This window comes from Schistocerca gregaria, chromosome 4 (assembly GCF_023897955.1).
Source record: "Schistocerca gregaria isolate iqSchGreg1 chromosome 4, iqSchGreg1.2, whole genome shotgun sequence".
In the NCBI taxonomy this organism is placed as follows: domain Eukaryota; kingdom Metazoa; phylum Arthropoda; class Insecta; order Orthoptera; family Acrididae; genus Schistocerca; species Schistocerca gregaria.
The window spans coordinates 404,006,011-404,030,376 of NC_064923.1; the positions used below are offsets into that span (position 1 = coordinate 404,006,011).

Here is a 24,366-nt window from a genome sequence, read left to right on the forward strand (position 1 = left end):
AAATTTATTTCAGAACTCAATTAGTCTTTTTCTTCTCTCATTCCTTGTCCCCAGTCTGTATTCTCCTGTAACCTACCTTCTACTCCTTCCCCCACAACTGCATTCCAGTCCCCCATGATTATTAAAAGGGTAAGTCAATTATTACCTACAATGTAGTTATATTTTTGTTTATTTTGAAGTACTGTCATTTTTCATTGATGACACATGCTTTGTTTATTTGTTGTTATATTTTTGCAATTTTCAAGCTGCTAGGTTGATTTGTTATTGCTGCCACACTGTTAATCATGGCTGCTCTACTGTCTATTTGCACCAAAGAAGAGCAACGTTCAGTGATCTGTTTTTTGTGGTCGGAAGGCGTATCAAGGACCAAAATTCATCGAAGACTTTCTTTTACAGTATGGGAACAGTGTTTTGTCACAACAGAGTGTCTATGAATGGATTGAAAAATTCAGTAATGGTTGCACAAATGTTAAGCATGATGAAGGAGCTGGGCAACCATTTACCACCACAAATGAAGAAATCATTGAGTGTTCATGTGAAATGATTCTCTTGGACAGACAATTAACTATTGACAAAGTGGCACATCATCTGCAAATTACTCACAGTTCTGCCTATGAAATCATCCACAACAGACTTGGGTTTCATAAAGTTTGTGCAAGATGGGTCCCAAAACAACTCACACAGTTGCATAAACAAACACCTTGGACATCTGCAAAAAACATTTGGATCACTATGGTAATGAAGGGGACAACTTCTTAGACAGGATTATTATTGGTGATGAAACATGGATCCGTTATAATGAGCCAGAGAGTAAACGGCAGAGTATGGAATGGAAACATCCAAATTCAACATGCAAGAAAAAGTTCAAGACCTAACCATCCGTAGGAAAACAGATGCCTATGGTTTTTTGGGATGCACAAGGTCCAGTACTGGAACATTAAGGGGAAAGGAGCATAACAATAAACAGTGTCTGTTACAGTGAGATGCTTACTGCCAGGCTAAAGACTGCAATTCGAAGCAAACGCTGAGGATTACTGTCAAAAGGTGTTGTGCTTTTGCATAACAATGCCCGTCAGCATATTGCTGAGCACACTGCTGAAACATTCCAGAAACTCAAATTTGAAGTACTGGATCATCCTCCATATAGTCCTGATCTTGCCCCTTCTGACTATCACTTGTTTGGTCCACTCAAACAGGCATTAAGGGGCCATTGATTTACCTTGGATGAAGCAGTGAAAGAAGTGGTGCATTCCTGGCTTGCAGCTCAACTGAGAACTTTCTTTTATGAGGGCATCATGAAGCTTGTGCAATTATGGACCAAGCGCATTGAAACATAAGGAGACTAGAAACTTCCTGACAGATTAAAACTGTGTGCCAGACCGAGACTTCAACTCGGGACCTTCGTCTTTCGCGGGCAAGTGCTCTACCAACTGAGCTACCCAAGCACGACTCACAACCTGTCCTCACAGCTTCAATTCTGCCAGTACTTTGCCTCCTACCTTCCATTCTGGCAAGGAGACTATGTCAAAAAATGATGTTCTTGTAAGTTTCCTATTTGATTACAATAAAATTTTATAACAACTTTGTGGATAATAATGACTTACCCTCGCAGATTTTCATCTCCCTTTATGTACTGTATTACACTTTCGGTATTCTCATAGACTTTGTCTATCTCTTCATCTTAAGCAAGCGATGTCAGCACGTATACCTGAAATATTTGCTGGTGTTGGTTTGCTGTCAGTTCTTACAAGAACAACCCTATCACAGAACTGTTCACTGTAACATATTCTTCGACCTACCTTTCTATTCATAATGAGTCCTTCTACCTTTATACCATTTTCTGCTGTTGTTGATATTACCCTGTACCCATCTGACCCAAAATTCCTGTCCTCTGTCCATTTTACTTCACTGACCCCTACCATTTCTAGATTGAGCCTTTGCAATTCCCTTTCAGATTTTTCAGCTTCCCTATCACATTCAGGCTTCTGACATTCCATACCCCAACTCATAGAACATTATGCTGTTGTTGGTTATTCAATCTTTTTCTGATGGTCACCTCCTCCTTTGCAGCCCCGCACAGTGATCCAAAGGGGGGACTATTCTGGAATGGAGAGATCATCATGACACTTTTTCAGTTACAAGGCTAATGTCCTGTGGATACATATTATGTGTGTTTAATGCAGTGGTTTCCATTGTCTTCTGCATCTTCATGTTATCGATCATTGCTGGTTCTTCCACCTTTAGGGGCAGTTTCCCACCCCAAGGACAAGAGAGTGCCCTGAACCTCTGTCTGCTCCTTTGCCCTCTTTGACAAGGACATTGGCAGAATGAGGGTGACTTCTTATGCTGTAAGTCTTCAGCTGCCAATATTGATTATTAATCAAAACTTAAGCTGAGGGGGTTTTTGAACCTGGGACCAAGGATGTTTTGATTACAAATCAGAGATACTACACGTAGACCACCGGCTATACTATAAGATCACAAACTATCAGAAATCAATACTGCACACAAAAATCAAGATTCAAATCAGAAGAAATGTCTTTTTCTTGCTTGTACGGACACTTGCTGATGCCAAGGTAACATACAGTTATTTTGAAATGCTTATAACTATACTCAGGCTGCAGGCACTATCAAATTGGCACAGGTAGACCATTTGGATCATCTGAGGCAATAGAGGAATAGCTCGGAATTGCATAACACAATTTTTTTCAGTGTTTATGGACTTTTTTGCCTCATATTTTAGAAGGTTCAAGGTATCTTTCAAGACAATCTAAAAAACTGATTTTCTGAAAATTCTACAATGGTGTTACCCCTTGAAAATTACTGAACTATCCAAGCGTGCTAGTGATCCAGTATTTTGGCCTCAGCTCTTATAATACAGGCTGTGATGGCATATCTTAATAATTCAGTTGGTAAGAGTTTTTCCTTGAAAGGAAGGTTCTGTGCAAGAGTCCTAATCTAGCACTGTTTTAATCTACAGCAAGTTTCTAAACATTGCACACTCCTCTGCAGAATGAAAGATTAATTTAGGAAGCAAGGAATATTTCACACCAAAAATTCTTAAAATGAACAGATACTTCTGTATCACTATTCTTAAAATCCAAAGCCAGCAACAGTTTATTTGGAAAAGTAATATTGTGTTGCACACTTTGTGTGTCCCAATAGCCAGTTATAAACATTATCTTAAAAACATTGAAAAGTGGGATGTAAGTAAATAAAAGTCAAGTGGAAATTTCTATATGAGTCTTCAGCATTGGCTGGTGATGTAATGTTAATGGCTACTGTCACATCACCTTAGGTATACATTGTCACAGTTTTGTTGTTAGTTGGTGAAGCAAACAAACATGAAAGAAAAAAACTGGTTGTGTTGACAGATCAGTCTGTAGCTTTGTCTGAGGTATTGTTTAGATTGGAAGATGACGGTTTGGTTGTGAGTTGGTGAAACAAATGAATATGAAACTAAGTAAATATAATTATGGTGACACACTAATCTGTAGCTTTGCTCAAAGTCTAGTTTGAGTTGGGAGGTGACAATTTGGTTGTGCATTGCTGAAACCAACATACGTGATACTAAAAAACCTGGTTGTGGTGACAGACTGATGTGTAGCTTAGCCTCTTTGATGAAATAGCCAATAACATCATGTTAAAGAGGCCATATTGTTTATGGCATTTGTCACTGCTCTCCTATGTCACTGGACAAAGCTGATGACTCATATTGAACATTCCTCTATATCGGCAGATTATTGTAACCTATTACAAAGTTTCAGATTGTTATATTACAAGAATTATTGGTCTTTGTGAGTCTGTGTCTTGGAAAACCTGTATCCAGTCTGCCACTAGTGCTGTAATTGTTGATTTTCTCTCAGATGTCAAAAATTAATATGTTTAGTTTGACAAAGGAGGTAATTAGTAATTCAAGTGATTAACTTGGCACGTTATTCCAGTGGCTCCTTTTTCTTTATGACACTTATGTAGTAAGAATTGAATTGAATTGAACTGAATTTTATCTGATCCTGTAAGATTACATTGTATACAGTAAATTTACATGTAATATAGGACATGTCAAAGTAGTAACATTCATTATCACTTATTTTTCTACCCCTTTAGCTTACATTAACATAATTGATAATGAATAACAATATATACAAATTTAATGGCATAAGTATTTTGCCACACTGTAAAACTCTTTTTCAATGACATAGTCTTTAAGTTTCTTTGTAAAGTCATTGTCAAGTACACTATCTTGCAGGTTTTTAGGCAGACTTCTTAGAAGTCTGATACCAGAGTACCGGGCTCCTTTTTCTAGTATTGCTAGTCAGTGCAGTATGCTCCATACTTCATTCTTTCTTCTTGTATTGTGGGTGTGTACACTAGCATTTGTAATCCAGTTCTCACTACCTTTTGTGATGTACATTATTGTTTTGTATATATACAATGATGAAAAAGTTAAGATACCTAACTTCTTGGAACAGTTTCTGCATGTTTCAGAGGTCTTTCTTCTTAAAATGGTCCTTATTGCTTTTTTGTGTCATGTGAACACTCGTTTTGTCTCTTGTTTGTTTGAGTTTCCCCACACAGTCAGTCCATACTGTAAGTATGGTTCGAAAAGTCCATGATACACTGTACGCAGAAGGTTCTTGTCTGAATACTGTGATAGCTACATCATTAAGAATATGACAGTGCTCAATTTCTTAGAGACATTATTAATATGTTTTTTTTTTTTCATTTTAGTTCATTATCCACAAGAATACCTAAGAATTTAGCAGATTCTTCTTCTTCCAGCCTTGTTCCATCAACCTCTAAATCCATGTCTACAGCTGTCTTTTTGTTTTTAAACACTGCATGCAGAGTCTTTTTTTGATTTATAACAAGTTCTTTTTCCAACAGCCACTGAGCTGTGACATTTGCAGATATGTATGCCCTTTCTCTCAAGCTGTTCCATATTTTGGTCATTATTTAGTATTACCATGTCATCAGCATACAATATTTTCTTTTCTTCCTCCTCAACATCTATATCATTAATAAACACATTAAATAACAATGGCCCCATTACTGAACCCTGCAGCACTCCATATTTGATGGGTTTGGTTTCTGATTGGTATGAGTATATACTGCTTGTGGTTGCACAAGTATGATTTTATCCATTCACCTGGTTACCCTGGAATGCCATAGTTGACTATTTTTTGTATCAGCATTTCATCGTCAATGGTGTCAAATGCTTTTGAAAGATCCAGAAACATTGCAGAGACAAACTTTTTTTCATCTAAGGACTGTAATATGTTTTCTGTTAGACTGGTAATTGCTGATTTTGTAGATTTACCCTTTCTGAAACCATGTTGTGAGGGTATGAGAATGTTATGTGTGTCCAAATAATTAACTAATCTGGTAGAAATAAGCATTTCTAGGATTTTTGAGAAACCTGAGTGTAACTGGTCTGTAGTTGTTGGAATCACTCTTATCCCCTTTCTTTTACACTGTGACCACCTTCGTTATCTTCAGTTTTTCTGGAAAGATTCTATCTCTGAAAGAACAGTTTGCTGTGTTCAGCAGTGGTGTTATTATCTGCTCACTTACCAGGTTTATTACGTGATCTGATATTTCATCATCACCAGCTGATTTCTTGGACTTCAGTTTCTGAATAGTTTTCCATAGTTCATCTTCCGTGACTGGTCTTAAGAATATAGTACTGCATGATCTTTTTGGTACCTTAGGCTCTTCTGTTTTTGACTATTTCTTTCCAATTTTAAGTTTTCTACTACACTGATATAGTTATTATGCAGTATGTTTGCTATTTCCATACCATCTGTGACCACTGTGTTGTCTATTTTAATTGACCTAATACCTTCTTCTTTGTTTGACGCATTTTTTTCCTTTCTTTCAGCATTAATTGCATTCCAAGCTGCCTTTGCCTTGTTTTTTTTTTTTTTTTGTGTTCATTATGGTGTTGTCAATTGCTCTTGCTTTTGCTTCTCTTATTGTTTTTCTATACTTCTTTTTCAACATTTTATAGTTTTCAGCTTTGCCCATCTGTCTCAGATCCTGCAGCTTCCTTCACTGTTCTAGTATTTCACTGGTAATCCACTGTGTTTGATCTTGCAGCCTTTCTTGACTCTTTACTTAGGGAAACGCTACATTAAAACGGTATTTAATTGTTGAAATAAATGCATCATATTTTCCATTTACACTCTGGGCCTGTACGGTTTCATTCCAGGTTTCCTTATTTAATATTGTTCTAAAGATGTAGATATTTTTTGTTCACAGATGATCCTAATTTCTTTGGTTGTTCGTTTTGGTTCTGATACTGTGTCATTACTTCTGCAAAAGCTGATTAGTTGTTGATGATGAGCAGATATTTCTGTCTGAACTACATGTGACTCATAGTTACACATATTAGTAATTATGTTGTCAATAACTATCTCACTTCGTGAAGTCACTCTTGTTGGTGCAGTTATTGTTACTTTCATGTTATGCTGTATTAACGATTCTTCAAAATCCTGTCTTATTTTTGTGTCTTTTCTCATGTTAATGTTGAAGTCTCCATATATAATAAGATTTCTCTTCATATTCATTCTCAATAAGCTAGCAGTTTCTTCAGAAACATGCTAATATTGCCACATGGTGATCTGTACACACAAAACACTCTAAAATCCTCTGTCACTATACCAGTAACTTTTTCTGTAGCTATGAAGGCACGTGAAGACAGAGTGTTGAGTACTGGGCTGGGTGGTGGTGCGAAGTGGCATCTAAATACCCGTTTGTGTTAGTCAGCTTTCTGTACACTCTGTGACCTAGAGAGGTATCAGATCTTCTGTATACCAACACATCTAGGAACAGGAGACCGACCTCACTCTTCTCCAGCATAAGTGTGGAACAGTGCCTTTCTCTCCAATGACGATGACCGCCAATGGTATTCACAGGAGATGAGCCACCAACGCCCTTCTTCTGTATTATCCTACGACTATGGCCCACTAATGGTAGTCACATGTATTTTAACCAATACTATCACTTCTCCAGCACGATCGCCAGAAAATTCCCCCTTTATAAGCGGACGCGACACTCGTCTCTGACAGTGTTCTGCTAGTAGTGAACACCAAAAGATACTGAGGAAGATTCCAGCAGAGGGGTCGAAATGTCGAACATTTTAGAAGAAACATGACATGCCCTAATAACCCAGAAGATTTTAACTTCAAGAAGACCATAGACATGGTGGTCGAATGGCACCAACAAGTGTTTGCCAGTCACACCATGGAAGCTGTAGTGAAAAAACAAGGAGTGTTTATGTATTCTGTGCTATTTTATAACTTTGACTATTGTATTGGGAAAAAACGAACAGTTGAAATATTGTTAATTATTGTTTGTTTGAACATGGAGAGGATAAGAAGTCTATTGAGGTTCATAGTGAGAAGAGAAATGGTTTTTAAACCAACTCTCTCATAAATGTTATTTAGTTGGTTTCTGGCAGTCATATATCTATGTTCTGCAGAAAATTCGGTTTGGTTTTGAGTCAAATACATCATTAATCGATGAGTCCGGTGACACTAAAGTTTGTATGTGTGATCATCAGATTACGAAGATAAGAAAAAAATTTTTTTTTTCCTCACACATCGAAAAGCATTGGAACTTGGCCACCTGTGTGAAAGGACAGAAGAAAACAGGAATTTTGAGATGAAAAGGAGATAAGAAGATATTAGGTGTTGTCATAGCAACCGAACATAACAAGACAAAAGGACCAATTCACGGATTTGATTTCTGCCTAAAAATTCAAATGGTGAAAATTAGGATATGCAAAAAGGGAAGACATAAGAAAGTAATAACATTAAAAGAATGGAGAGAAGATCTCGATGTATTAGACTCAGAAGTGATACGCTGAGGTCGACTGAGAAGATCTGGTGTAGGGAGTATACAGCTGTCACACATCATGGGTAAGCAGACACAGAAACCAGCATCTGATGCCGCTGGTACCAGTTGCTGTCCACTGGTGCTGGCTTGCTTCCATATCCACTCACCAGTGGCTATGTGGAAACCAACAACTGATGCCACCAGCACCAGTTGCTGTTCACCGGTGGTGGTTACACACCTGCTCGCTGATGCAGCCTCAACTCTTCACTGGGTGAACGTAAAACAGAACTTTATTGTTTTAGTACAATTTAGTAAGAACTGTTAAGTTAACAATATTACTCTATTTATTATACTCAGAGTTGATTTTTTTAATGATTACTTGGTCTAAAGCTAGTAAAAAATATGGATAACTTAGGACAAATGGTAAAAAAAGCTCAAGAACTAGCTATGGCCATCAAAGTTAGTAAAGAGAAGCCAGACTGCTCTGAATTAGTAAATTTAATTAAAGCCCAGAGTGCAGATTCAGCCGCTTTAAGAAAGGAACTAAAGGTAGCTTCTAATGCTCAGAATGAAACTCTAAAGAAGGAACTAGAAATTCTCAATTAAATTTTCTAAATGCAAACTCAAAGAATTTGGTAGTTTATGCAAAAGCGTTGAAGTTTTAAATACTGAATTTGATGATTTAAATAATAAGGTAGAGGATATGAAATTAGAATTAAAGAATGAAGTAACTAACTCCATAAACCCCCATGTAAATCAACTGTTCACTGACTTTAGTCAGAAACTGAATGATCAAATTCAGGGTTTGACAAAGAAATTAGAATTTGATATTGAGGAAAGATGTAATATGATCGAATCTGAAATTAATGAAAAGTTAGGATCATTTGAAAATATATGCATTTTTAAGTTTTATGCTGTAAAGCAGGGATTGCAAAATTTAAAAGGGATTGCATAATTTAAAAGAATGCATTGATAAGCTAGATAAGTTAATGTCAATTAGTCAATTGCAAATTACAGGTGTCAGTACACAAGTTTTCAGTTCACGAGTAGATAACGTAGCACGGAATTTCAAAGAGAATATGTGCAACTTCGATATTATAAATGTATGTAGTTTGGAGGAACCATTTGAACAAATTATAGATCGAAAATTACCAGAGAGTGACCTCCAGAAACATTTCGACTATTCCTTCTTCCAAACTTAATAATACCAGCAAGGTTATAGATGACTTGTGGAAAGGATTCAAACTTATCCAGGATAGAGAAGAACATAGAACAACTTCACCTAATGTGGTTGTGGGAACAAGCAGATGAAATGTTGTGTGTGCACAGTACAGGGGCAGCGGCAAAGACTCAAGTGCACACATAATCATTTACTCTTTGCTTTTTGTTTGTTTTGTCTTAGATGTTCCATGTTAATGTCTGGCTCACTGCTTCAGAATAAAGTTGAATATTAAGAATAGAAACGAGTCTATCTGTAATAGAATGGAGCTATGTAGTGGCTACAAAGTGGTGACCCCAAAGTCAAAAGAACACGTACAGCAAGAGGCAGAGGAGAAGGAAAACGAAGGTACACTACAGCATATGCCAAACGCCAGAAGCTCTACAGCATGATCAGTACACCGGCAGGGTACGCTGTGCGATCAGGTTCGGGATTTATGGAATGACATTCGACACCACGGAATGGATTCAGTGGAGTGGGACAGTGATATTACTAGGAAAAAATCTGCGGCTGGAACACATATACAAGAGGAGGATTTGTTTGGACAATGCATGAAAGTACACCTGCTGCCGCTCCTGGCCTATAAACCAGAACTTTGGTTCTCCATGTTAGAACTGGCATTCATACATAATCGGGTAACTGATGACCGGGAAAAGTTCATGATAACGGCAAACAGTCTGGATACCAGGGCATCGAAATTGGTTGAAGAGATAATTAGATGGCCACCAGAAACGCAGCAATATACAACATTGAAGGGCTTTTTAATAAGCCGGCTTACTAAAATGCTAGATCAAAGAATCTGCCAAGTGTTACGAGGTGACAGAACTACCTCTGAATATTGGAGGCATTTGCATGGATTCGTGGCGGAAAATGAATTTTTGAATACTATGCTTCATTCCGTTTGGGCAGCACAGCTTCCGTCTGCAGTAAGAGCAGCTGTGGCAGCGAATGACGGATACGATATACAAGCACTACTCCAACTCCCCGACAGGGTTCATGCGATGGTTGAACGAACAAATTCTCTCAGTATAGCAAAGGTGGAGGCGACGACGGAAGAATATGAAGCAGAGGCAATTAATAAGCAGCGGCATGCTGCTACTGGTACACAACTTCAAAAACTCAAGGAGCAGCTAGACAGGCTGCAGATGCAGATGGAGGCATTGAGAGCTACCATTTCAGAGGTCCTGCTGACACATAAGGACAGAGGAGATGCCGGGAAGGAGCAGTTGTGTTGGTATCATCAATGATTCGGGGAGCGAGCCTCAAAGTGCTTTCTACCGTCGGCTGGAGTGGCTGAGCGGTTCTAGGCACTACAGTTAGAATTACACGACTGCTACGGTCGCAGGTTTGTATCCTGCCTCGGGCATGGATGTGTGTGATGTCCTTAGGTTAGTTAGGTTTAAGTAGTTCAAAGTTCTAGGGGGCTGATGACCTCAGAAGTTAAGTTCCATAGTGCTCAGAGCCATTTGAACCATTTTTTTGCATTCTACCATGCAGTCTCACTCGCTGTGTAAATAACGTGGACACTGTAAGTACAGATGTTTCTTTGTTAATGGCATCTCGGTGACTTTATGTTTGGGATGTGACGGCTTCATGTTATTATTTGATAGACACGGGGGCTGATGTCAGCACGTGGCCAAAGGGGAAATGTACTTCCCTCAGTGACAGCACATTGTTTTGCCTCAAGACTGCAAATAAACAGCCCATAATGATGTATGGCAGTTGTGTCAAAGAAGTGAATTTAGGACCTAGTATTATTTGTCATTGGACTTTTGTCATAGCAGATGTGGCAGAGTACATATTAGGAGCAGATTTTCTATATGCATTCGGTATTGCAGTGGACATTCGGTTATCGCAACTTAGAAGGCGCAAAAAAGTGGTGCATGGTCATGTAGGAATAATCACAGAGAACATACATGGTTTGGTTGGAGTGACAGAAGTAAGCTGACTTAGAGAACCGTCAGCGCAGCCGATAGCTAGGGTGGCCCATCATACAGTTCGCCGGGCCTCCGGTCTCCCTCAGACCGACAAGGTTGGCCCCAGACAGATTTGCAGACACAAAAGCTGAGTTCAAAGAGATGTTGGAAATGGGAGTGATACGAAGGTCTGATAATGCATGGGCCTCACCTTTACATTTAGTGAGGAAGAAAGATGGAAGTTGGAGACCTTGTGGTGATTATAGATTGTTGAATGCCCGTATGATACCTGATCGTTATATGCTTCCCAGCATTCATGACTTTACAAATAAATTAGCTGGAGCTGAATGTTTCAGTGTAGCTGACTGTAAAAAAGCATACCACCAGATACTACTGGCTGACAGTGACATACCAAAGACAGCAGTCACTACACCATTCGGTCTTTTTGTGTTTTTACGCATGCCATTTGGTTTAAAAAATGCTGCACAGACATGGCAATGTTTCATCGATGAGGTGCTGCGAGGGCTAGATTTCACTTTCGCCTATTTAGACAATATACTGGTGTTCTCAGAGACAGCAGCCCTCCACGAAGAGCACCTCAGGACAGTTTTCGAGAGTCTACGTACTTATGGTGTAGTGGTAAATGACACCAAATGCAGTTTGCGTAAAGATCGGGTGACTTATCTGGGCCACACAGTCTCAGCAGCTGGCATCCATCGTTTGGAGGAGAAGGTCGAGGTTATACAGCAGATGCCTCACCCATTAGATTTGCAACAGTTGCGGAGGTTCCTAGGTGTTTTAAATTTTTACCGCAGACGTCTGCCAGGAGCTGCGGCTTTACAAGCACCACTCATGGAGGCTTTGGTGGGCACGAACACCAGGAAAAATCAGAAGCTACAATGGACAGCAAGCATAAGTGTGCATTCGAGCAGATCAAGGAAAGCCTAAAGCAAGGGGTTTTACTAGCTCACCCAGAGAATGATGCGAAGCTAGCTATTGTTGTTGACGCAAGTCAGGTGGTGATTGGGGCAGCATTGCATCAGTGGACTGCTGGTCACTGGCAGCCTTTAGGATTCTTCTCCAAGAAACTCAGAGACCCACAGCAGAATTGGAGTGCATATGATTGAGAGCTGCTGGCTGCTTACGAAGCCATAAGGTATTTCCGGCCTTATGTGGAAGCCAGACCATTTACAATGCCTACAGATCACAAACCATTCACTTTCGCATCCTGAAAATGTACAGATACTTTGTCACCTAAACAATTCAGGCAACTGGAATATATAATCCAGTTCACTACTGATTTATGACTTATTAATGGGCAGAGAATATGGTGACAGATTACGAGTTGCGGCAATGAAGTATTCAGTGAACTATGCTACAGTGGCGAGAGAGCAGGATTATGCACAACTGCAAGTTTTTCGGCAGAGCACGCCCACCGGGTTGAAGTTAAAAAAACTGCGTCCAGAAGGTGAGACAATACAGTTATGGTGCGATATCTCACAGGGATGGCCTAGACCTTTTGTGCCGGATAGTTTGCGCCGGGAAGTATTCGACGGGTTACATGGTTTGGCTCACCTGGGACCCCGATTGAGTGTAAAATTAATGACAGAGCATTTTGTGTGGCCAGGAATTAAGAGAGACTGTTGGAAGTGGGTGCAGACATGTCTGGATTGTCAGCAATGTAAAGTGGGACACCATGTGAAGAAGCCAGTGGGTAAAGTTTACGGGCCAACTGGTTGTTTCAAACATGTGCATTTGGATATTGTTGGACCATTGCCAATGTCCGAAGGCTATCGGTAACTATTGACAGCAATTGACAGATTTCCGAGATGGCCAGAAGCAATCCCCATTTCAGACATATCAGCAGAGACAGTCACTCGGGTGTTCTTGACAATGTGGACAGCACGGTTCGGATATCCGGTACATTTCACGACGGACCAAGGACGTCAGTTTGAATCCTCCTTGTTCCTGGAGCTGGCAAACGTGTGGGTGCCGCCATCACCGTACCACAGGTTATCATCTGGAAAGCAACGGCATGGTAGAGCGGTGGCACTGAACACTTAAGGCTGCATTAATGTGCCATGGCAAGAACTGGTCAGCAGCTTTACCACTAGTGTTACTAGGGTTAGACACTGTTTTCAAACCCAACCTCGGAGCATCTACAGCAGAATTAGTATACGGGGAAACCTTACGCCTACCCGGAGAGTTTTTTCAGAAGAGTACAGGCGAGATAGACCTACCATACTTGTTAACAAGAGTAAGGGCCCAACTGGCCAAGCTGAGGCCACAACCAGTGACACGGCATGTAATGTTGCGAACCGACTCAGTCAGAACACCATTGTGGCCACCATATACGGGACCTTATAAAGTACTACACCGTACGGACCAGGCCATGACTATCCTAGTTTGCGATAAGAGTGTTACTGTGTCAATAGACCAGGTGAAGCCGATTCACTCACTGCTAGAAGATGTAAGACAAGAAGAGGAGGCGGGCCTGCAGCAAGATGAGGGGCCCCTGCAGGATGCAATGGATGGTAGGACAGCAAGCCAGATGAAGCTGCGAGAGGATATGATGATGGAGGAAGTACAGCTGGAAATTCGCACAAGAGCCGGGCGAAGGGTACAAGTTTCCGCACATTCCTGGAGCTTCGCTCTTCAGGGAGGGGGCTGTGTGCGAACACACAGACGAATAGTTGGGTGTGCACAGTACAGAGGCAGCAGCAAAGACTCTAGTGTGCACATAATCTTTTACTCTTTGCTTTTTGTTTGTTCTTTCTTATGTGTTCCATGTTAATGTCTGGCTCATTGCTTCAGAATAGAGCTGAACATTAAGAATAGGAATGACACTATCATTAATAGAATGGAGCTACGTAGTGTCTACATGGTGTTACCTAGTGAAGTGGTGGTTGTTTGCAATGGGAAAAATGTCCAAGGAAATGTAAAAAGAAGTATTTGTCTGCACTTGCTCAAGTGAAGTTAATTTTAGATCCATGGGATCCGGGTGGAGTCCTCTGTCCCCAGGGACATTAACATTCTTAGTTAACAGGCGGAGTCATGAACGTCAGGTCCCAAGTTGTTTTCAGTGGTTTTTCTGTAATAATTTTCCTAAACCTCTTAAACTATTCTATCATCCAACACTTAGAGGTACTGGAAAAACCATACCAGTGAGAATTTGTGATTACATCATCTAAAATTGCTCCTGGTAAGAGATTTTCTTGTTCCACTCAGTTAGATGTCCTGAATTTGCTCGGTTGAAGCACGAGGCAGAAATTTGTACACATGTTGTCTCCAATCTCAGTCATTTGGCACAGCCTTGGGACAGGATAGATTAGGTGCCTGGTCAGTTCTTATCTCCTTCAGTCATGGGAATACTATTCTCAGACTGAGTGTAATATAGTCAAACCAGCATCTGCCTTTTTTGCTCTACACAAGGTTTTCATCCTCTCAGAGCTGGCCTTAGGACAACTGCATTATTCTTTGAGTGATCTACTGCCATAGTTGGGCCAGAGTTCAAATTTATATTTCCTAACTCATATTTGTCTAAATGAACGTAAAGTGCCCTGCGTCACACACCGTTGGGTGGCTTGCAGAGTATAAATGTAGATGTAGTGAAGTGAATATTACATTAGCAGAACATACAATATTGGATGACTAATTAAATAATGATGGTACTATAGCATATTATTTTCTACTTTGTACAAACTATTTTATACCTTTTATGAGATGTGATGCAGATGGGAGAGTTTGTATCAGTTTGAAAGGGGTGGGTATTGTGGATAACAGCATGGTTTACGAGAGCACATAAATCATGACTAACACAATACACGCACCACACCTTTCAAACAACCCTCACAAACAAGTGTAAGTGATTCTTCACCACTTGCCATTTCCATAGGGTTACTAATATTTCCTTCAAGGACCTCATGGCTGAAGGTGAGAATGTCCATTCCTCCGGCGAGGTAGAGTTCTTGTGGAAGGGGAGTGGGAATGATTTCCTGTCTTTGGTGCTATCTTCTTTCTCTTCTTCTGTCTTAACAATCATTTCTATTTATTTCCTTTCTTACTTCTAATTTGAGGATCTATCTATTTTTTCCCTCTTTTCTGTATTCACATACTTCTATTGCAGAAGTCCTTCCTACTTTCCATAGTTTCTAATAACCTACATCTTATCTTTCGATAAGAAGGCAGTAGAATGAGACTACATGAACACATCTCCACATACGTGCAAAAAGAGATGGATACACAAACAATGAGGTAACAGATTAGAAAGATGTGAGAACTGCCAACTGCCAAGTGTTGTAGGGGAAAGATATGTGTACATCAGGAAACAGGCACACGTCTTTTTTTTTTTATTATGACGGTTCTACATTACTTATTAATATAAAAAGAACTATGAGCTATGATAATTATATACCAAGCATACATAAGAATGAGGTACGAGTAATGAAAGAGAACATAAACCAAAGAAGTGTAAGATAGTGTGACTCATATAGCCTAAGTAAACATGTTACCTACTGAATAGTATATACACTGCTGGAAATGGAAAAAAGAACACATTGACACCGGTGTGTCAGACCCACCATACTTGCTCCGGACACTGCGAGAGGGCTGTACAAGCAATGATCACACGCACAGCACAGCGGACACACCAGGAACCACGGTGTTGGCCGTCGAATGGCGCTAGCTGCGCAGCATTTGTGCACCGCCGCCGTCAGTGTCAGCCAGTTTGCCATGGCATACGAAGCTCCATCGCAGTCTTTAACATTGGTAGCATGCCGCGACAGCGTGGACGTGAACCGTATGTGCAGTTGACGGACTTTGAGCGAGGGCGTATAGTGGGCATGCGGGAGGCCGGGTGGACGTACCGCCGAATTGCTCAACACGTGGGGCGTGAGGTCTCCACTGTACATCGATGTTGTCACCAGTGGTCGGCGGAAGGTGCACGTGCCCGTCGACCTGGGATCGGACCGCAGCGACGCACGGATGCACGCCAAGACCATAGGATCCTACGCAGTGCCGTAGGGGACCGCACCGCCACTTCCCAGCAAATTAGGGACACTGTTGCTCCTGGGGTATCGGCGAGGACCATTCGCAACCATCTCCATGAAGCTGGGCTACGGTCCCGCACACCGTTAGGCCGTCTTCCGCTCACGCCCCAACATCGTGCAGCCCGCCTCCAGTGGTGTCACGACAGGCGTGAATGGAGGGACGAATGGAGACGTGTCGTCTTCAGCGATGAGAGTAGCTTCTGCCTTGGTGCCAATGATGGTCGTATGCGTGTTTGGCGCCGTGCAGGTGAGCGCCACAATCAGGACTGTATATGACCGAGGCACACAGGGCCAACACCCGGCATCATGGTGTGGGGAGCGATCTCCTACACTGGCCGTACACCTCTGGTGATTGTCGAGGGGACACTGAATAGTGCACGGTACATCCAAACCGTCATCGAACCCATCGTTCTACCATTCCTAGACCGGCAAGGGAACTTGCTGTTCTAACAGGACAATGCACGTCCGCATGTATCCCGTGCCACCCAACGTGCTCTAGAAGGTGTAAGTCAACTACCCTGGCCAGCAAGATCTCCGGATCTGTCCCCCATTGAGCATGTTTGGGACTGGATGAAGCGTCGTCTCACGCGGTCTGCACGTCCAGCACGAACGCTGGTCCAACTGAGGCGCCAGGTGGAAATGGCATGGCAAGCCGTTCCACAGGACTACATCCAGCATCTCTACGATCGTCTCCATGGGAGAATAGCAGCCTGCATTGCTGCGAAAGGTGGATATACAGGTGGATATACACTGTACTAGTGCCGACATTGTGCATGCTCTGTTGCCTGTGGTTCTGTCAGTGTGATCATGTGATGTATCTGACCCCAGGAATGTGTCAATAAAGTTTCCCCTTCCTGGGGCAATGAATTCACGGTGTTCTTATTTCAATTTCCAGGAGTGTAGACATGCAATCTATTAAGAGTACAGAAATGGAAAAGTAGAGGAGGACTCCAGGGATTAGATGAAGTATTAAGAAGCAAATGCAAAGTGAAGAATAGATTTTCTATTTTTACCAGAAAATATTTAATTATAGTATACATAGGAATGTATACTGGGGGTAATGAGCCATGAGGCCTACTCAGAAAGAACAAGAGGGGTGTACCTGGCATTTCCTCAGGGACTCACACCTAGTGAGTACATGGCTGGTGGCCATAGGGCTGCGAGCTCAGTCCTGGCATTGCTTCAACTTACTTATGCCAGGCTCCTTACTTTTAAATTTCCTACCTGGCCACCCTTGGCCAACTCTTGTTCTTTTCTGACGCTGACGCTATTAGGTTTTGAGGGCTAGGGATCTTTCATGTTCCCACCTATACTTCTCATGCAGTGTCTAACCTGGAGCGGGTGCCTGTGAAAGGTGCCTGTATCCCATGTTAGGGGTGGCCTCCAGAACAGCAGAAGGCAATGGAATACCACCACAGATTGTCTTCCCTGCATACACCAGTCTCCATTTTATGCACAAAACTGGCTTCCTCTAATGTTAAATCAGTATTCTAAGGTGAAATAGTCTCCCATTCAGATCTCTGGGGGGGGGGGGGGGGGGGGGACAACTTGAAAGGAGGCAAAAAATCAAAATGTGAATTGGTACCTGGAATGTTAGAACACTGCTACAAGCAGGAAAACTAGAAAACCTTAAAAGAGAGATGGAAAAGAATCATATGGACCTCGTAGGAGTTGCTGAGGTAAGATGGTATGGATGTGGATAGTTACAGTCAGATGAATATCTTTAGTACTACTCGGGAGGAGAAGTAAAATGAATGAATGGAGTAGGAATGATTATGTCAAAAGAACTGGCTAAATGTGTGGAATATGTGGACTATGCAAATGACTGGGTTATTGCTGTAAGGCTGAAAGTAGTACAAAAAGATTTACTGATTGTCCAGGTGTATATGCCAACTTCAGAACATGATGACCAAATTTTAGAGGAAACATATAATGTAGTAGAGAGAATAATGGATGAAAATAAAAAAAATGCTGCATAATAGTAATGGGAGACTAGAACATCATTGTGGGAAAAGGGAAAGAGGGAAATGTAGTAGGCGATCATGGTCTTGGAAATAGAAGTGATAGAGATGAATAGTTAATTAACTTCTGCAGGGAAAGGTAGCTGATGGTGACAAATACAGGGTTCAAGAACCACAAGAGGAGGCTCTACACTTGGAAATACCATGGGATAAATACAGAAACCAAATCGATATTATACTGATAGAAGAATGATACAGGAATGGAATCAAGCAGGTGCACACATTACTAGGTGCAGATATTAACAGCAACCACAACTTACTTACGGCAGAAATAGAAATAAGAATGAAAAAACTGAAGAAGGCAACCATGGTGAAGAAATGGTATCTAGAGAAGATAAGGTCCAACAAAGAACAAATTACAGAAATGCTGTCACGTGAGTTTCTAAACACATTATGAGACAAAGAGCCTCCTGATAATGCCAGCAAGTACTGGAATATGATGAAAGAAGGAATCATTAAAGCAGGACAGCAAAATATAGGACATGTAAAAGGGAAAAGGGCAAAAAAACCATGGGTCACACAAGAAATTAGTTCCAAGATGGAGGAGAGAAGAAAATTTAAAAACAAGAACACTGAAGATGCAAGAAATATGTACCGAAGGTTAAATAATGAACTGCAAAGAGAAACAGAGCAGGCTAGGAAAAAATGGCTAAAAGAGGAATGTGATGTAATTGAAGAACTGGACAGGAAGGGAAGATGTGACTTACTATACAACAGAGTAGGAAGTGCTGCTATGGAAATTTTGAGTAAAGATGAAGAGATAGTGTTCAAAGATCATGTGAGGGGATGTTCTCCAGAGATGGGAAGAATATCTAAAAGATCTATATGACGCAGATCACAAACCAGAAACTCTGGAACCTGAATCACTCAACAGTGTAAGTGATGACGAGAAAGGACCAACCATCATAATGGAAGAAGTAAAGTCTGACATAGCTGCAATGAAAAATGGCAGAGCAGTAGATACAGATACAATACCGGGAGAAATATTAAAATGCTTGAACCATGATGGAATAAGAGAAATATTGAGGTTATGTAATAAAATATATGACAGTGGTGAATTGCCTGAGGACTTTTGACAACAGTAATGATTCCATTACTGAAAAATAAGGAACCAAGAGATGCAGTGAGTACAGGACAATCTGCCTCATTTCACATGCAGCCAAAGTGATGTTAAGAATAATTAATAAGAGACTTGAAAAAGCAATGGAGGAGAATCTTGGTGAGGAGTAGTTTGGATTTAGATGGAATATGGGCACCAGAGACGCAATAGGGCTCCTACGAATCTTGAGAGAAAGGTTTATTGAGAAAGGAAGATAACTATATATGTGCTTCATCAATCTAGAAAAAGCATTTAACAATGCAGCTTGGGACACGCTGGTGACTATAATGAGTGAAAAGAGAGTGGACTGGAAAACCAGAAGACTTGTTAACTCATTATACCTTAATCAGAAAGCCTCAGTTAAAGTGAGAGGAGAAAGTACAAACTGGATTGGACTAGGAAAAGGAGTAAGATAGGGATGCTGTCTATCACCTACCCTTCTCAACCTCTACTTGGAAAATATGATTGACCAATGCTCATTAGATGACAAAGAACTAGAAATTGGAGGAAGAAGAGTAGGGTGTTTGAGGTTTGCTGATGACATGGTCCTTCTCGTCACAGGGGAAAAAGAATTACAGGATTTAATGAACACCATTGAAGCTAAGGGAAAAATTATGGAATGAAAATTAACACAAAGAAGACAAAAGTATTGGCACTAGGAGGAAATAAAGAAATAAAAATTATGCTGAATGGAGAAGTATTAGAATAGGTGCAAAATTTTAAGTATATTGGAAGCAGGATAGACACCAACTGAAAGTGCAGCACAGAAATTAAAACCAGGATGGCAATTGCAAAAGAGGCATTTTATGAGAAAAGGAGAATTTTCTGCAGCAGGACAGAGAACTCAAGAAAATACTCATAAAATGTCTTGTGTGGAGTGTTCTTCTGTATGACACTGAAACATGGTCTTTGAGGAATAAAGACAGAAAAGCTGGAGGCTTTTGAGATGTGGACATGGCGGAGGATGGAAAGAATAAGTTGGATGGACACAGTAAAAAATGAAGAGGTGCTGAGAAGAGTGGGAGAGAAAAGACAGTTACTATATGTAATAAAAAGAAGAAAAATAAATTGGATTGGGCATATATTAGGAAAGAATGATGGTCTGATAAAAACAGTTTTAGAATGTTATGTAGAAGGGAAAAGGAAGTGAGGAAGGAAGAGATTTCAGATACTGGATGACGTGATAGGCAGTACAACATACAGCAGCCTTAAGAAGGAAGCAATGGATTTGCAGAAAATGGAGAGGCAAAGGACCTGCTGACTGATGATGATGACCCAGTATCTGCTAAATATATAGGGGAAGCATACCTACATGCAGACAGGATGACCTGTGACCTGAAAAATAGGGATGTTTTATAAAGGGGCATATCTACCAGAATGTAAAGAGGAAGTGCAGACATACGGTCTACCCACAAGTAAGGTATAGGTACTGATCCTAGAAGGAGGGGACAGTATCATGACAGAAGTCACACATTTTATAGGGATTATTCTGGTAAGTTTGAATTCTATACACAACAAGCATTATTACATGCTATGACAGTTTACAAGTGTCAAAAGGAACACTTTCATGTGAAGTGTCTGCTTGGGTCTGTGTATGGGCAGATGGATATGTGTGTGTGTGCGAGTGTATACCTGTCCTTTTTTCCCCCTAAGGTAAGTCTTTCCGCTCCTGGGTTGGAATGACTCCTTACCCTCTCCCTTAAAACCCACATCCTTTCGTCTTTCCCTCTCCTTCCCTCTTTCCTGATGAAGCAATCGTCAGTTGCGAAAGCTTGGATTTTGTGCGTATTATATATATATATATATATATATATATATATATATATATATATAAGCTTCGCAACTGGCAGTTGCTTCGTCAGGAAGGAAGGAAGGAGAGGGAAAGACGAAAGGATGTGGGTTTTAAGGGAGAGGGTAAGGAGTCATTCCAACCCAGGAGCGGAAAGACTTACCTTAGGGGGAAAAAAGGACAGGTATACACTCGCACACACACACATATCCATCTGCCCATACACAGACCCAAGCAGACACTTCACATGAAAGTGTTCCTTTTGACACTTGTAAACTGTCATAGCATGTAATAATGCTTGTTGTGTATAGAATTCAAACTTACCAGAATAATCCCTATAAAATGTGTGACTTCTGTCATGATACTGTCCCCTCCTTCTAGGATCAGTACCTATACCTTACTTGTGGGTAGACCGTATGTCTGCACTTCCTCTTTACATTCTGGTAGATAAGCCCCTTTATAAAACATCCCTATTTTTCAGGTCACAGGTCATCCTGTCTGCATGTAGGTATGCTTCCCCTATATATTTAGCAGATACTGGGTCATCATCATCAGTCAGCAGGTCCTTAAAAACAAAGATTCCAAGACTTACCAAGCGGGAAAGCGCCGGCAGACAGGCACATGAACAAAACACACACACAGAATTACGAGCTTTCGCAACTGGCAGTTGCTTCATCAGGAAGGAAGGAAGGAGAGGGAAAAATGAAAGGATGTGGGTTTTAAGGGAGAGGGTAAGGAGTCATTCCAATCCCGGGAGCGGAAAGACTTCCCTTAGGGGAAAAAAAGGACAGGTGTACACACACACACACACACACACACACACACACACACACACACACACACACACACACACATCCATCCGCACATGCACAGACACAAGCAGACACATTTAAAGGCAAAGAGTAAGGGCAGAGATGTCAGTCGAGGCGGAAGTACAGAGGCAAAGAAGTTGTTGAAAGACAGGTGAGGTATGAGTGGCGGCAACTTGAAATTAGCGGAGGTTGAGGCCTGGCGGATATTGAGAAGAGAGGATATACTGAAGGGCGAGTTCCCATCTCCGGAGTTCGGATAGGTTGGTGTTGGTGGGAAGTATCCAGATAACTCGGACGGTGTAACACTGTGCCAAGATGTGCTGGCCGTGCATCAAGGCATGTTTAGCCACAGGGTGATCCTCATTACCAACAAACACTGTCTGCCTGTGTCCATTCATGCGAATGGACAGTTTGTTGCTGGTCATTCCCACATAGAAAGCATCACAGTGCAGGCAGGTCAGTTGGTAAATCACGTGGGTGCTTTCACATGTGGCTCTCCCTTTGATCGTGTACACCTTCCGGGTTACAGGACTGGAGTAGGTGGTGGTGGGAGGGTGCATAGGACAGGTTTTACACCGGGGGCGGTTGCAAGGGTAGGAGCCAGAGGGTAGGGGAGGTGGTTTGGGGATTTCATAGGGATGAACCAAGAGGTTACGAAGGTTAGGTGGACGGCGGAAAGACACTCTTGGTGGAGTGGGGAGGATTTCATGAAGGATGGATCTCATTTCGGGGCAGGATTTTAGGAAGTCGTATCCCTGCTGGAGAGCCACATTCAAGGTCTGATCCAGTCCCGGGAAGTATTCTGTTACAAGTGGGGCACTTTTGGGGTTCTTATGTGAGAGGTTCTGGGTTTGAGGGGATGAGGAAGTGGCTCTGGTTATCTGCCCTTGTACCACTTTGGGAGGGTAGTTGCGGGATGCGAAAGCTGTTTTCAGGTTGTTGGTGTAATGGTCGAGGGATTCAGGACTGGAGCAGATTCGTTTGCCACGAAGGCCTAGGCTGTAGGGAAGGGACCGTTTGATATGGAATGGGTGGCAGCTGTCATAATGGAGGTACTGTTGCTTGTTGGTGGGTTTGATGTGGACGGATGTGTGCAGCTGGCCATTGGACAGATGGAGGTCAACGTCTAGGAAAGTGGCATGGGATTTGGAGTAGGACCAGGTGAATCTGATGGAACCAAAGGAGTTGAGGTTGGAGAGGAAATTCTGGAGTTGTTCTTCACTGTGAGTCCAGATCATGAAGATGTCATCAATAAATCTGTACCAAACTTTGGGTTGGCAGGCTTGGGTAACCAAGAAGGCTTCCTCTAAGCGACCCATAAATAGGTTGGCATACGAGGGGGCCATCCTGGTACCCATGGCTGTTCCCTTTAATTGTTGGTATGTCTGGCCTTCAAAAGTGAAGAAGTTGTGGGTCAGGATGAAGCTATATATAACAGAGGGAAACATTGCACATGGGAAAAATATACTTAAAAATAAAGATGATGTGACTTACCCAATGAAAGTGCTGGCAGGTCGATAGACACACAAACACACACACAAAATTCAAGCTTTTGCAACCAACGGTTGCTTCTTCAGGAAAGAGGGAAGGAGAGGGAAAGACGAAAGGATGTGGTTTTTAAGGGAGAGGGTAAGGAGTCATTCCAATCCCGGGAGCAGAAAGACTTACCTTAGGGGGAAAAAAGGACAGGTATAAGCAGACATTTGTAAAGGCAAAACAAAGATTCCAAGACTTACCAAGCGGGAAAGCGCCGGTAGATAGGCATGAATAAAACACACACACAGAATTTCTAACTTTCGCAACGAGTGGTTGCTTCTTGTGTGTTTTATTCATTGTGCCTATCTACCAGCGCTTTCCTGCTTGGTAAGTCTTGGAATCTTTGTTTTTAACATATGTCATAAGTGAATGAAAATACGTAAAGTAGATTAATTTTTGTGTTGAACGATCATTCACTTCAGATACCATTCAAATAGTAAAAATGGCAGTATTAAGTCTTTGAACAAGATCCTGAACGTGGGCTTTCCATGACAGTTTACTATCTTTCTGAACACACAGAAATTTTTACGGTTAAGTTTCACTAATCATATGCCCATTCTGTAAAATTAAAACGTCAGGTTTTGTTGAATAGTGTGTTAGAAACTGTAAAAACTGAGTCTTATTGTGATTTAGCATTAGTTTATTTTCTGCAAGCCATGAACTTGTGTCATGAACTGCGCTATTTGAAAGTGAGCCAATGTTGTACACAGCATCCTTTACTACCAAGCTAGTGTCATCAGCAAAAAGAAATATTTTAGAGTTACCTTTACCTGTAATACTAGAGGGCATATCCCTGGGGCAGCCCCCACTTGGCCATACCCCATTCAGACCCCACATCACAGCCATGCTGAACACTGTGAATAATGATCTTTTGCTGTGTGTTGCTAAAGTAAGAGGTGAACCAATTGTCAGCTACTCCCTGTATTCCATAATGGTCCAACTTCTGGAGCAATGTTTTGTGATCAACACAATCAAATGCCTTAGTTCAATCAAAAAATATGCCTCACATTTGAAACCTGTTGTTTAACCCATCCAGTACATCACAGAGAAAAGAGAATATAGCATTTTCAGTTGTTAAACGACTTCT

The 24,366-nt window shown here is 41.3% G+C and overlaps 1 protein-coding gene across 1 annotated transcript in view; it reads left to right on the forward strand.

Annotated features, from left to right (window-relative positions):
• The first annotated feature begins 10,059 nt into the window (after window positions 1-10,059).
• LOC126267752 (acetylcholinesterase collagenic tail peptide-like) overlaps window positions 10,060-24,366 on the forward strand; it is a 68,385-nt gene continuing 54,078 nt past the window's right edge. Inside the window, exons 1-2 of the mRNA XM_049973055.1 lie at window positions 10,060-10,288; window positions 13,410-13,594. Coding sequence (XP_049829012.1) covers window positions 10,060-10,288; window positions 13,410-13,594 — 414 coding nt within the window. The remainder of the gene's footprint in view (window positions 10,289-13,409; window positions 13,595-24,366) is intronic.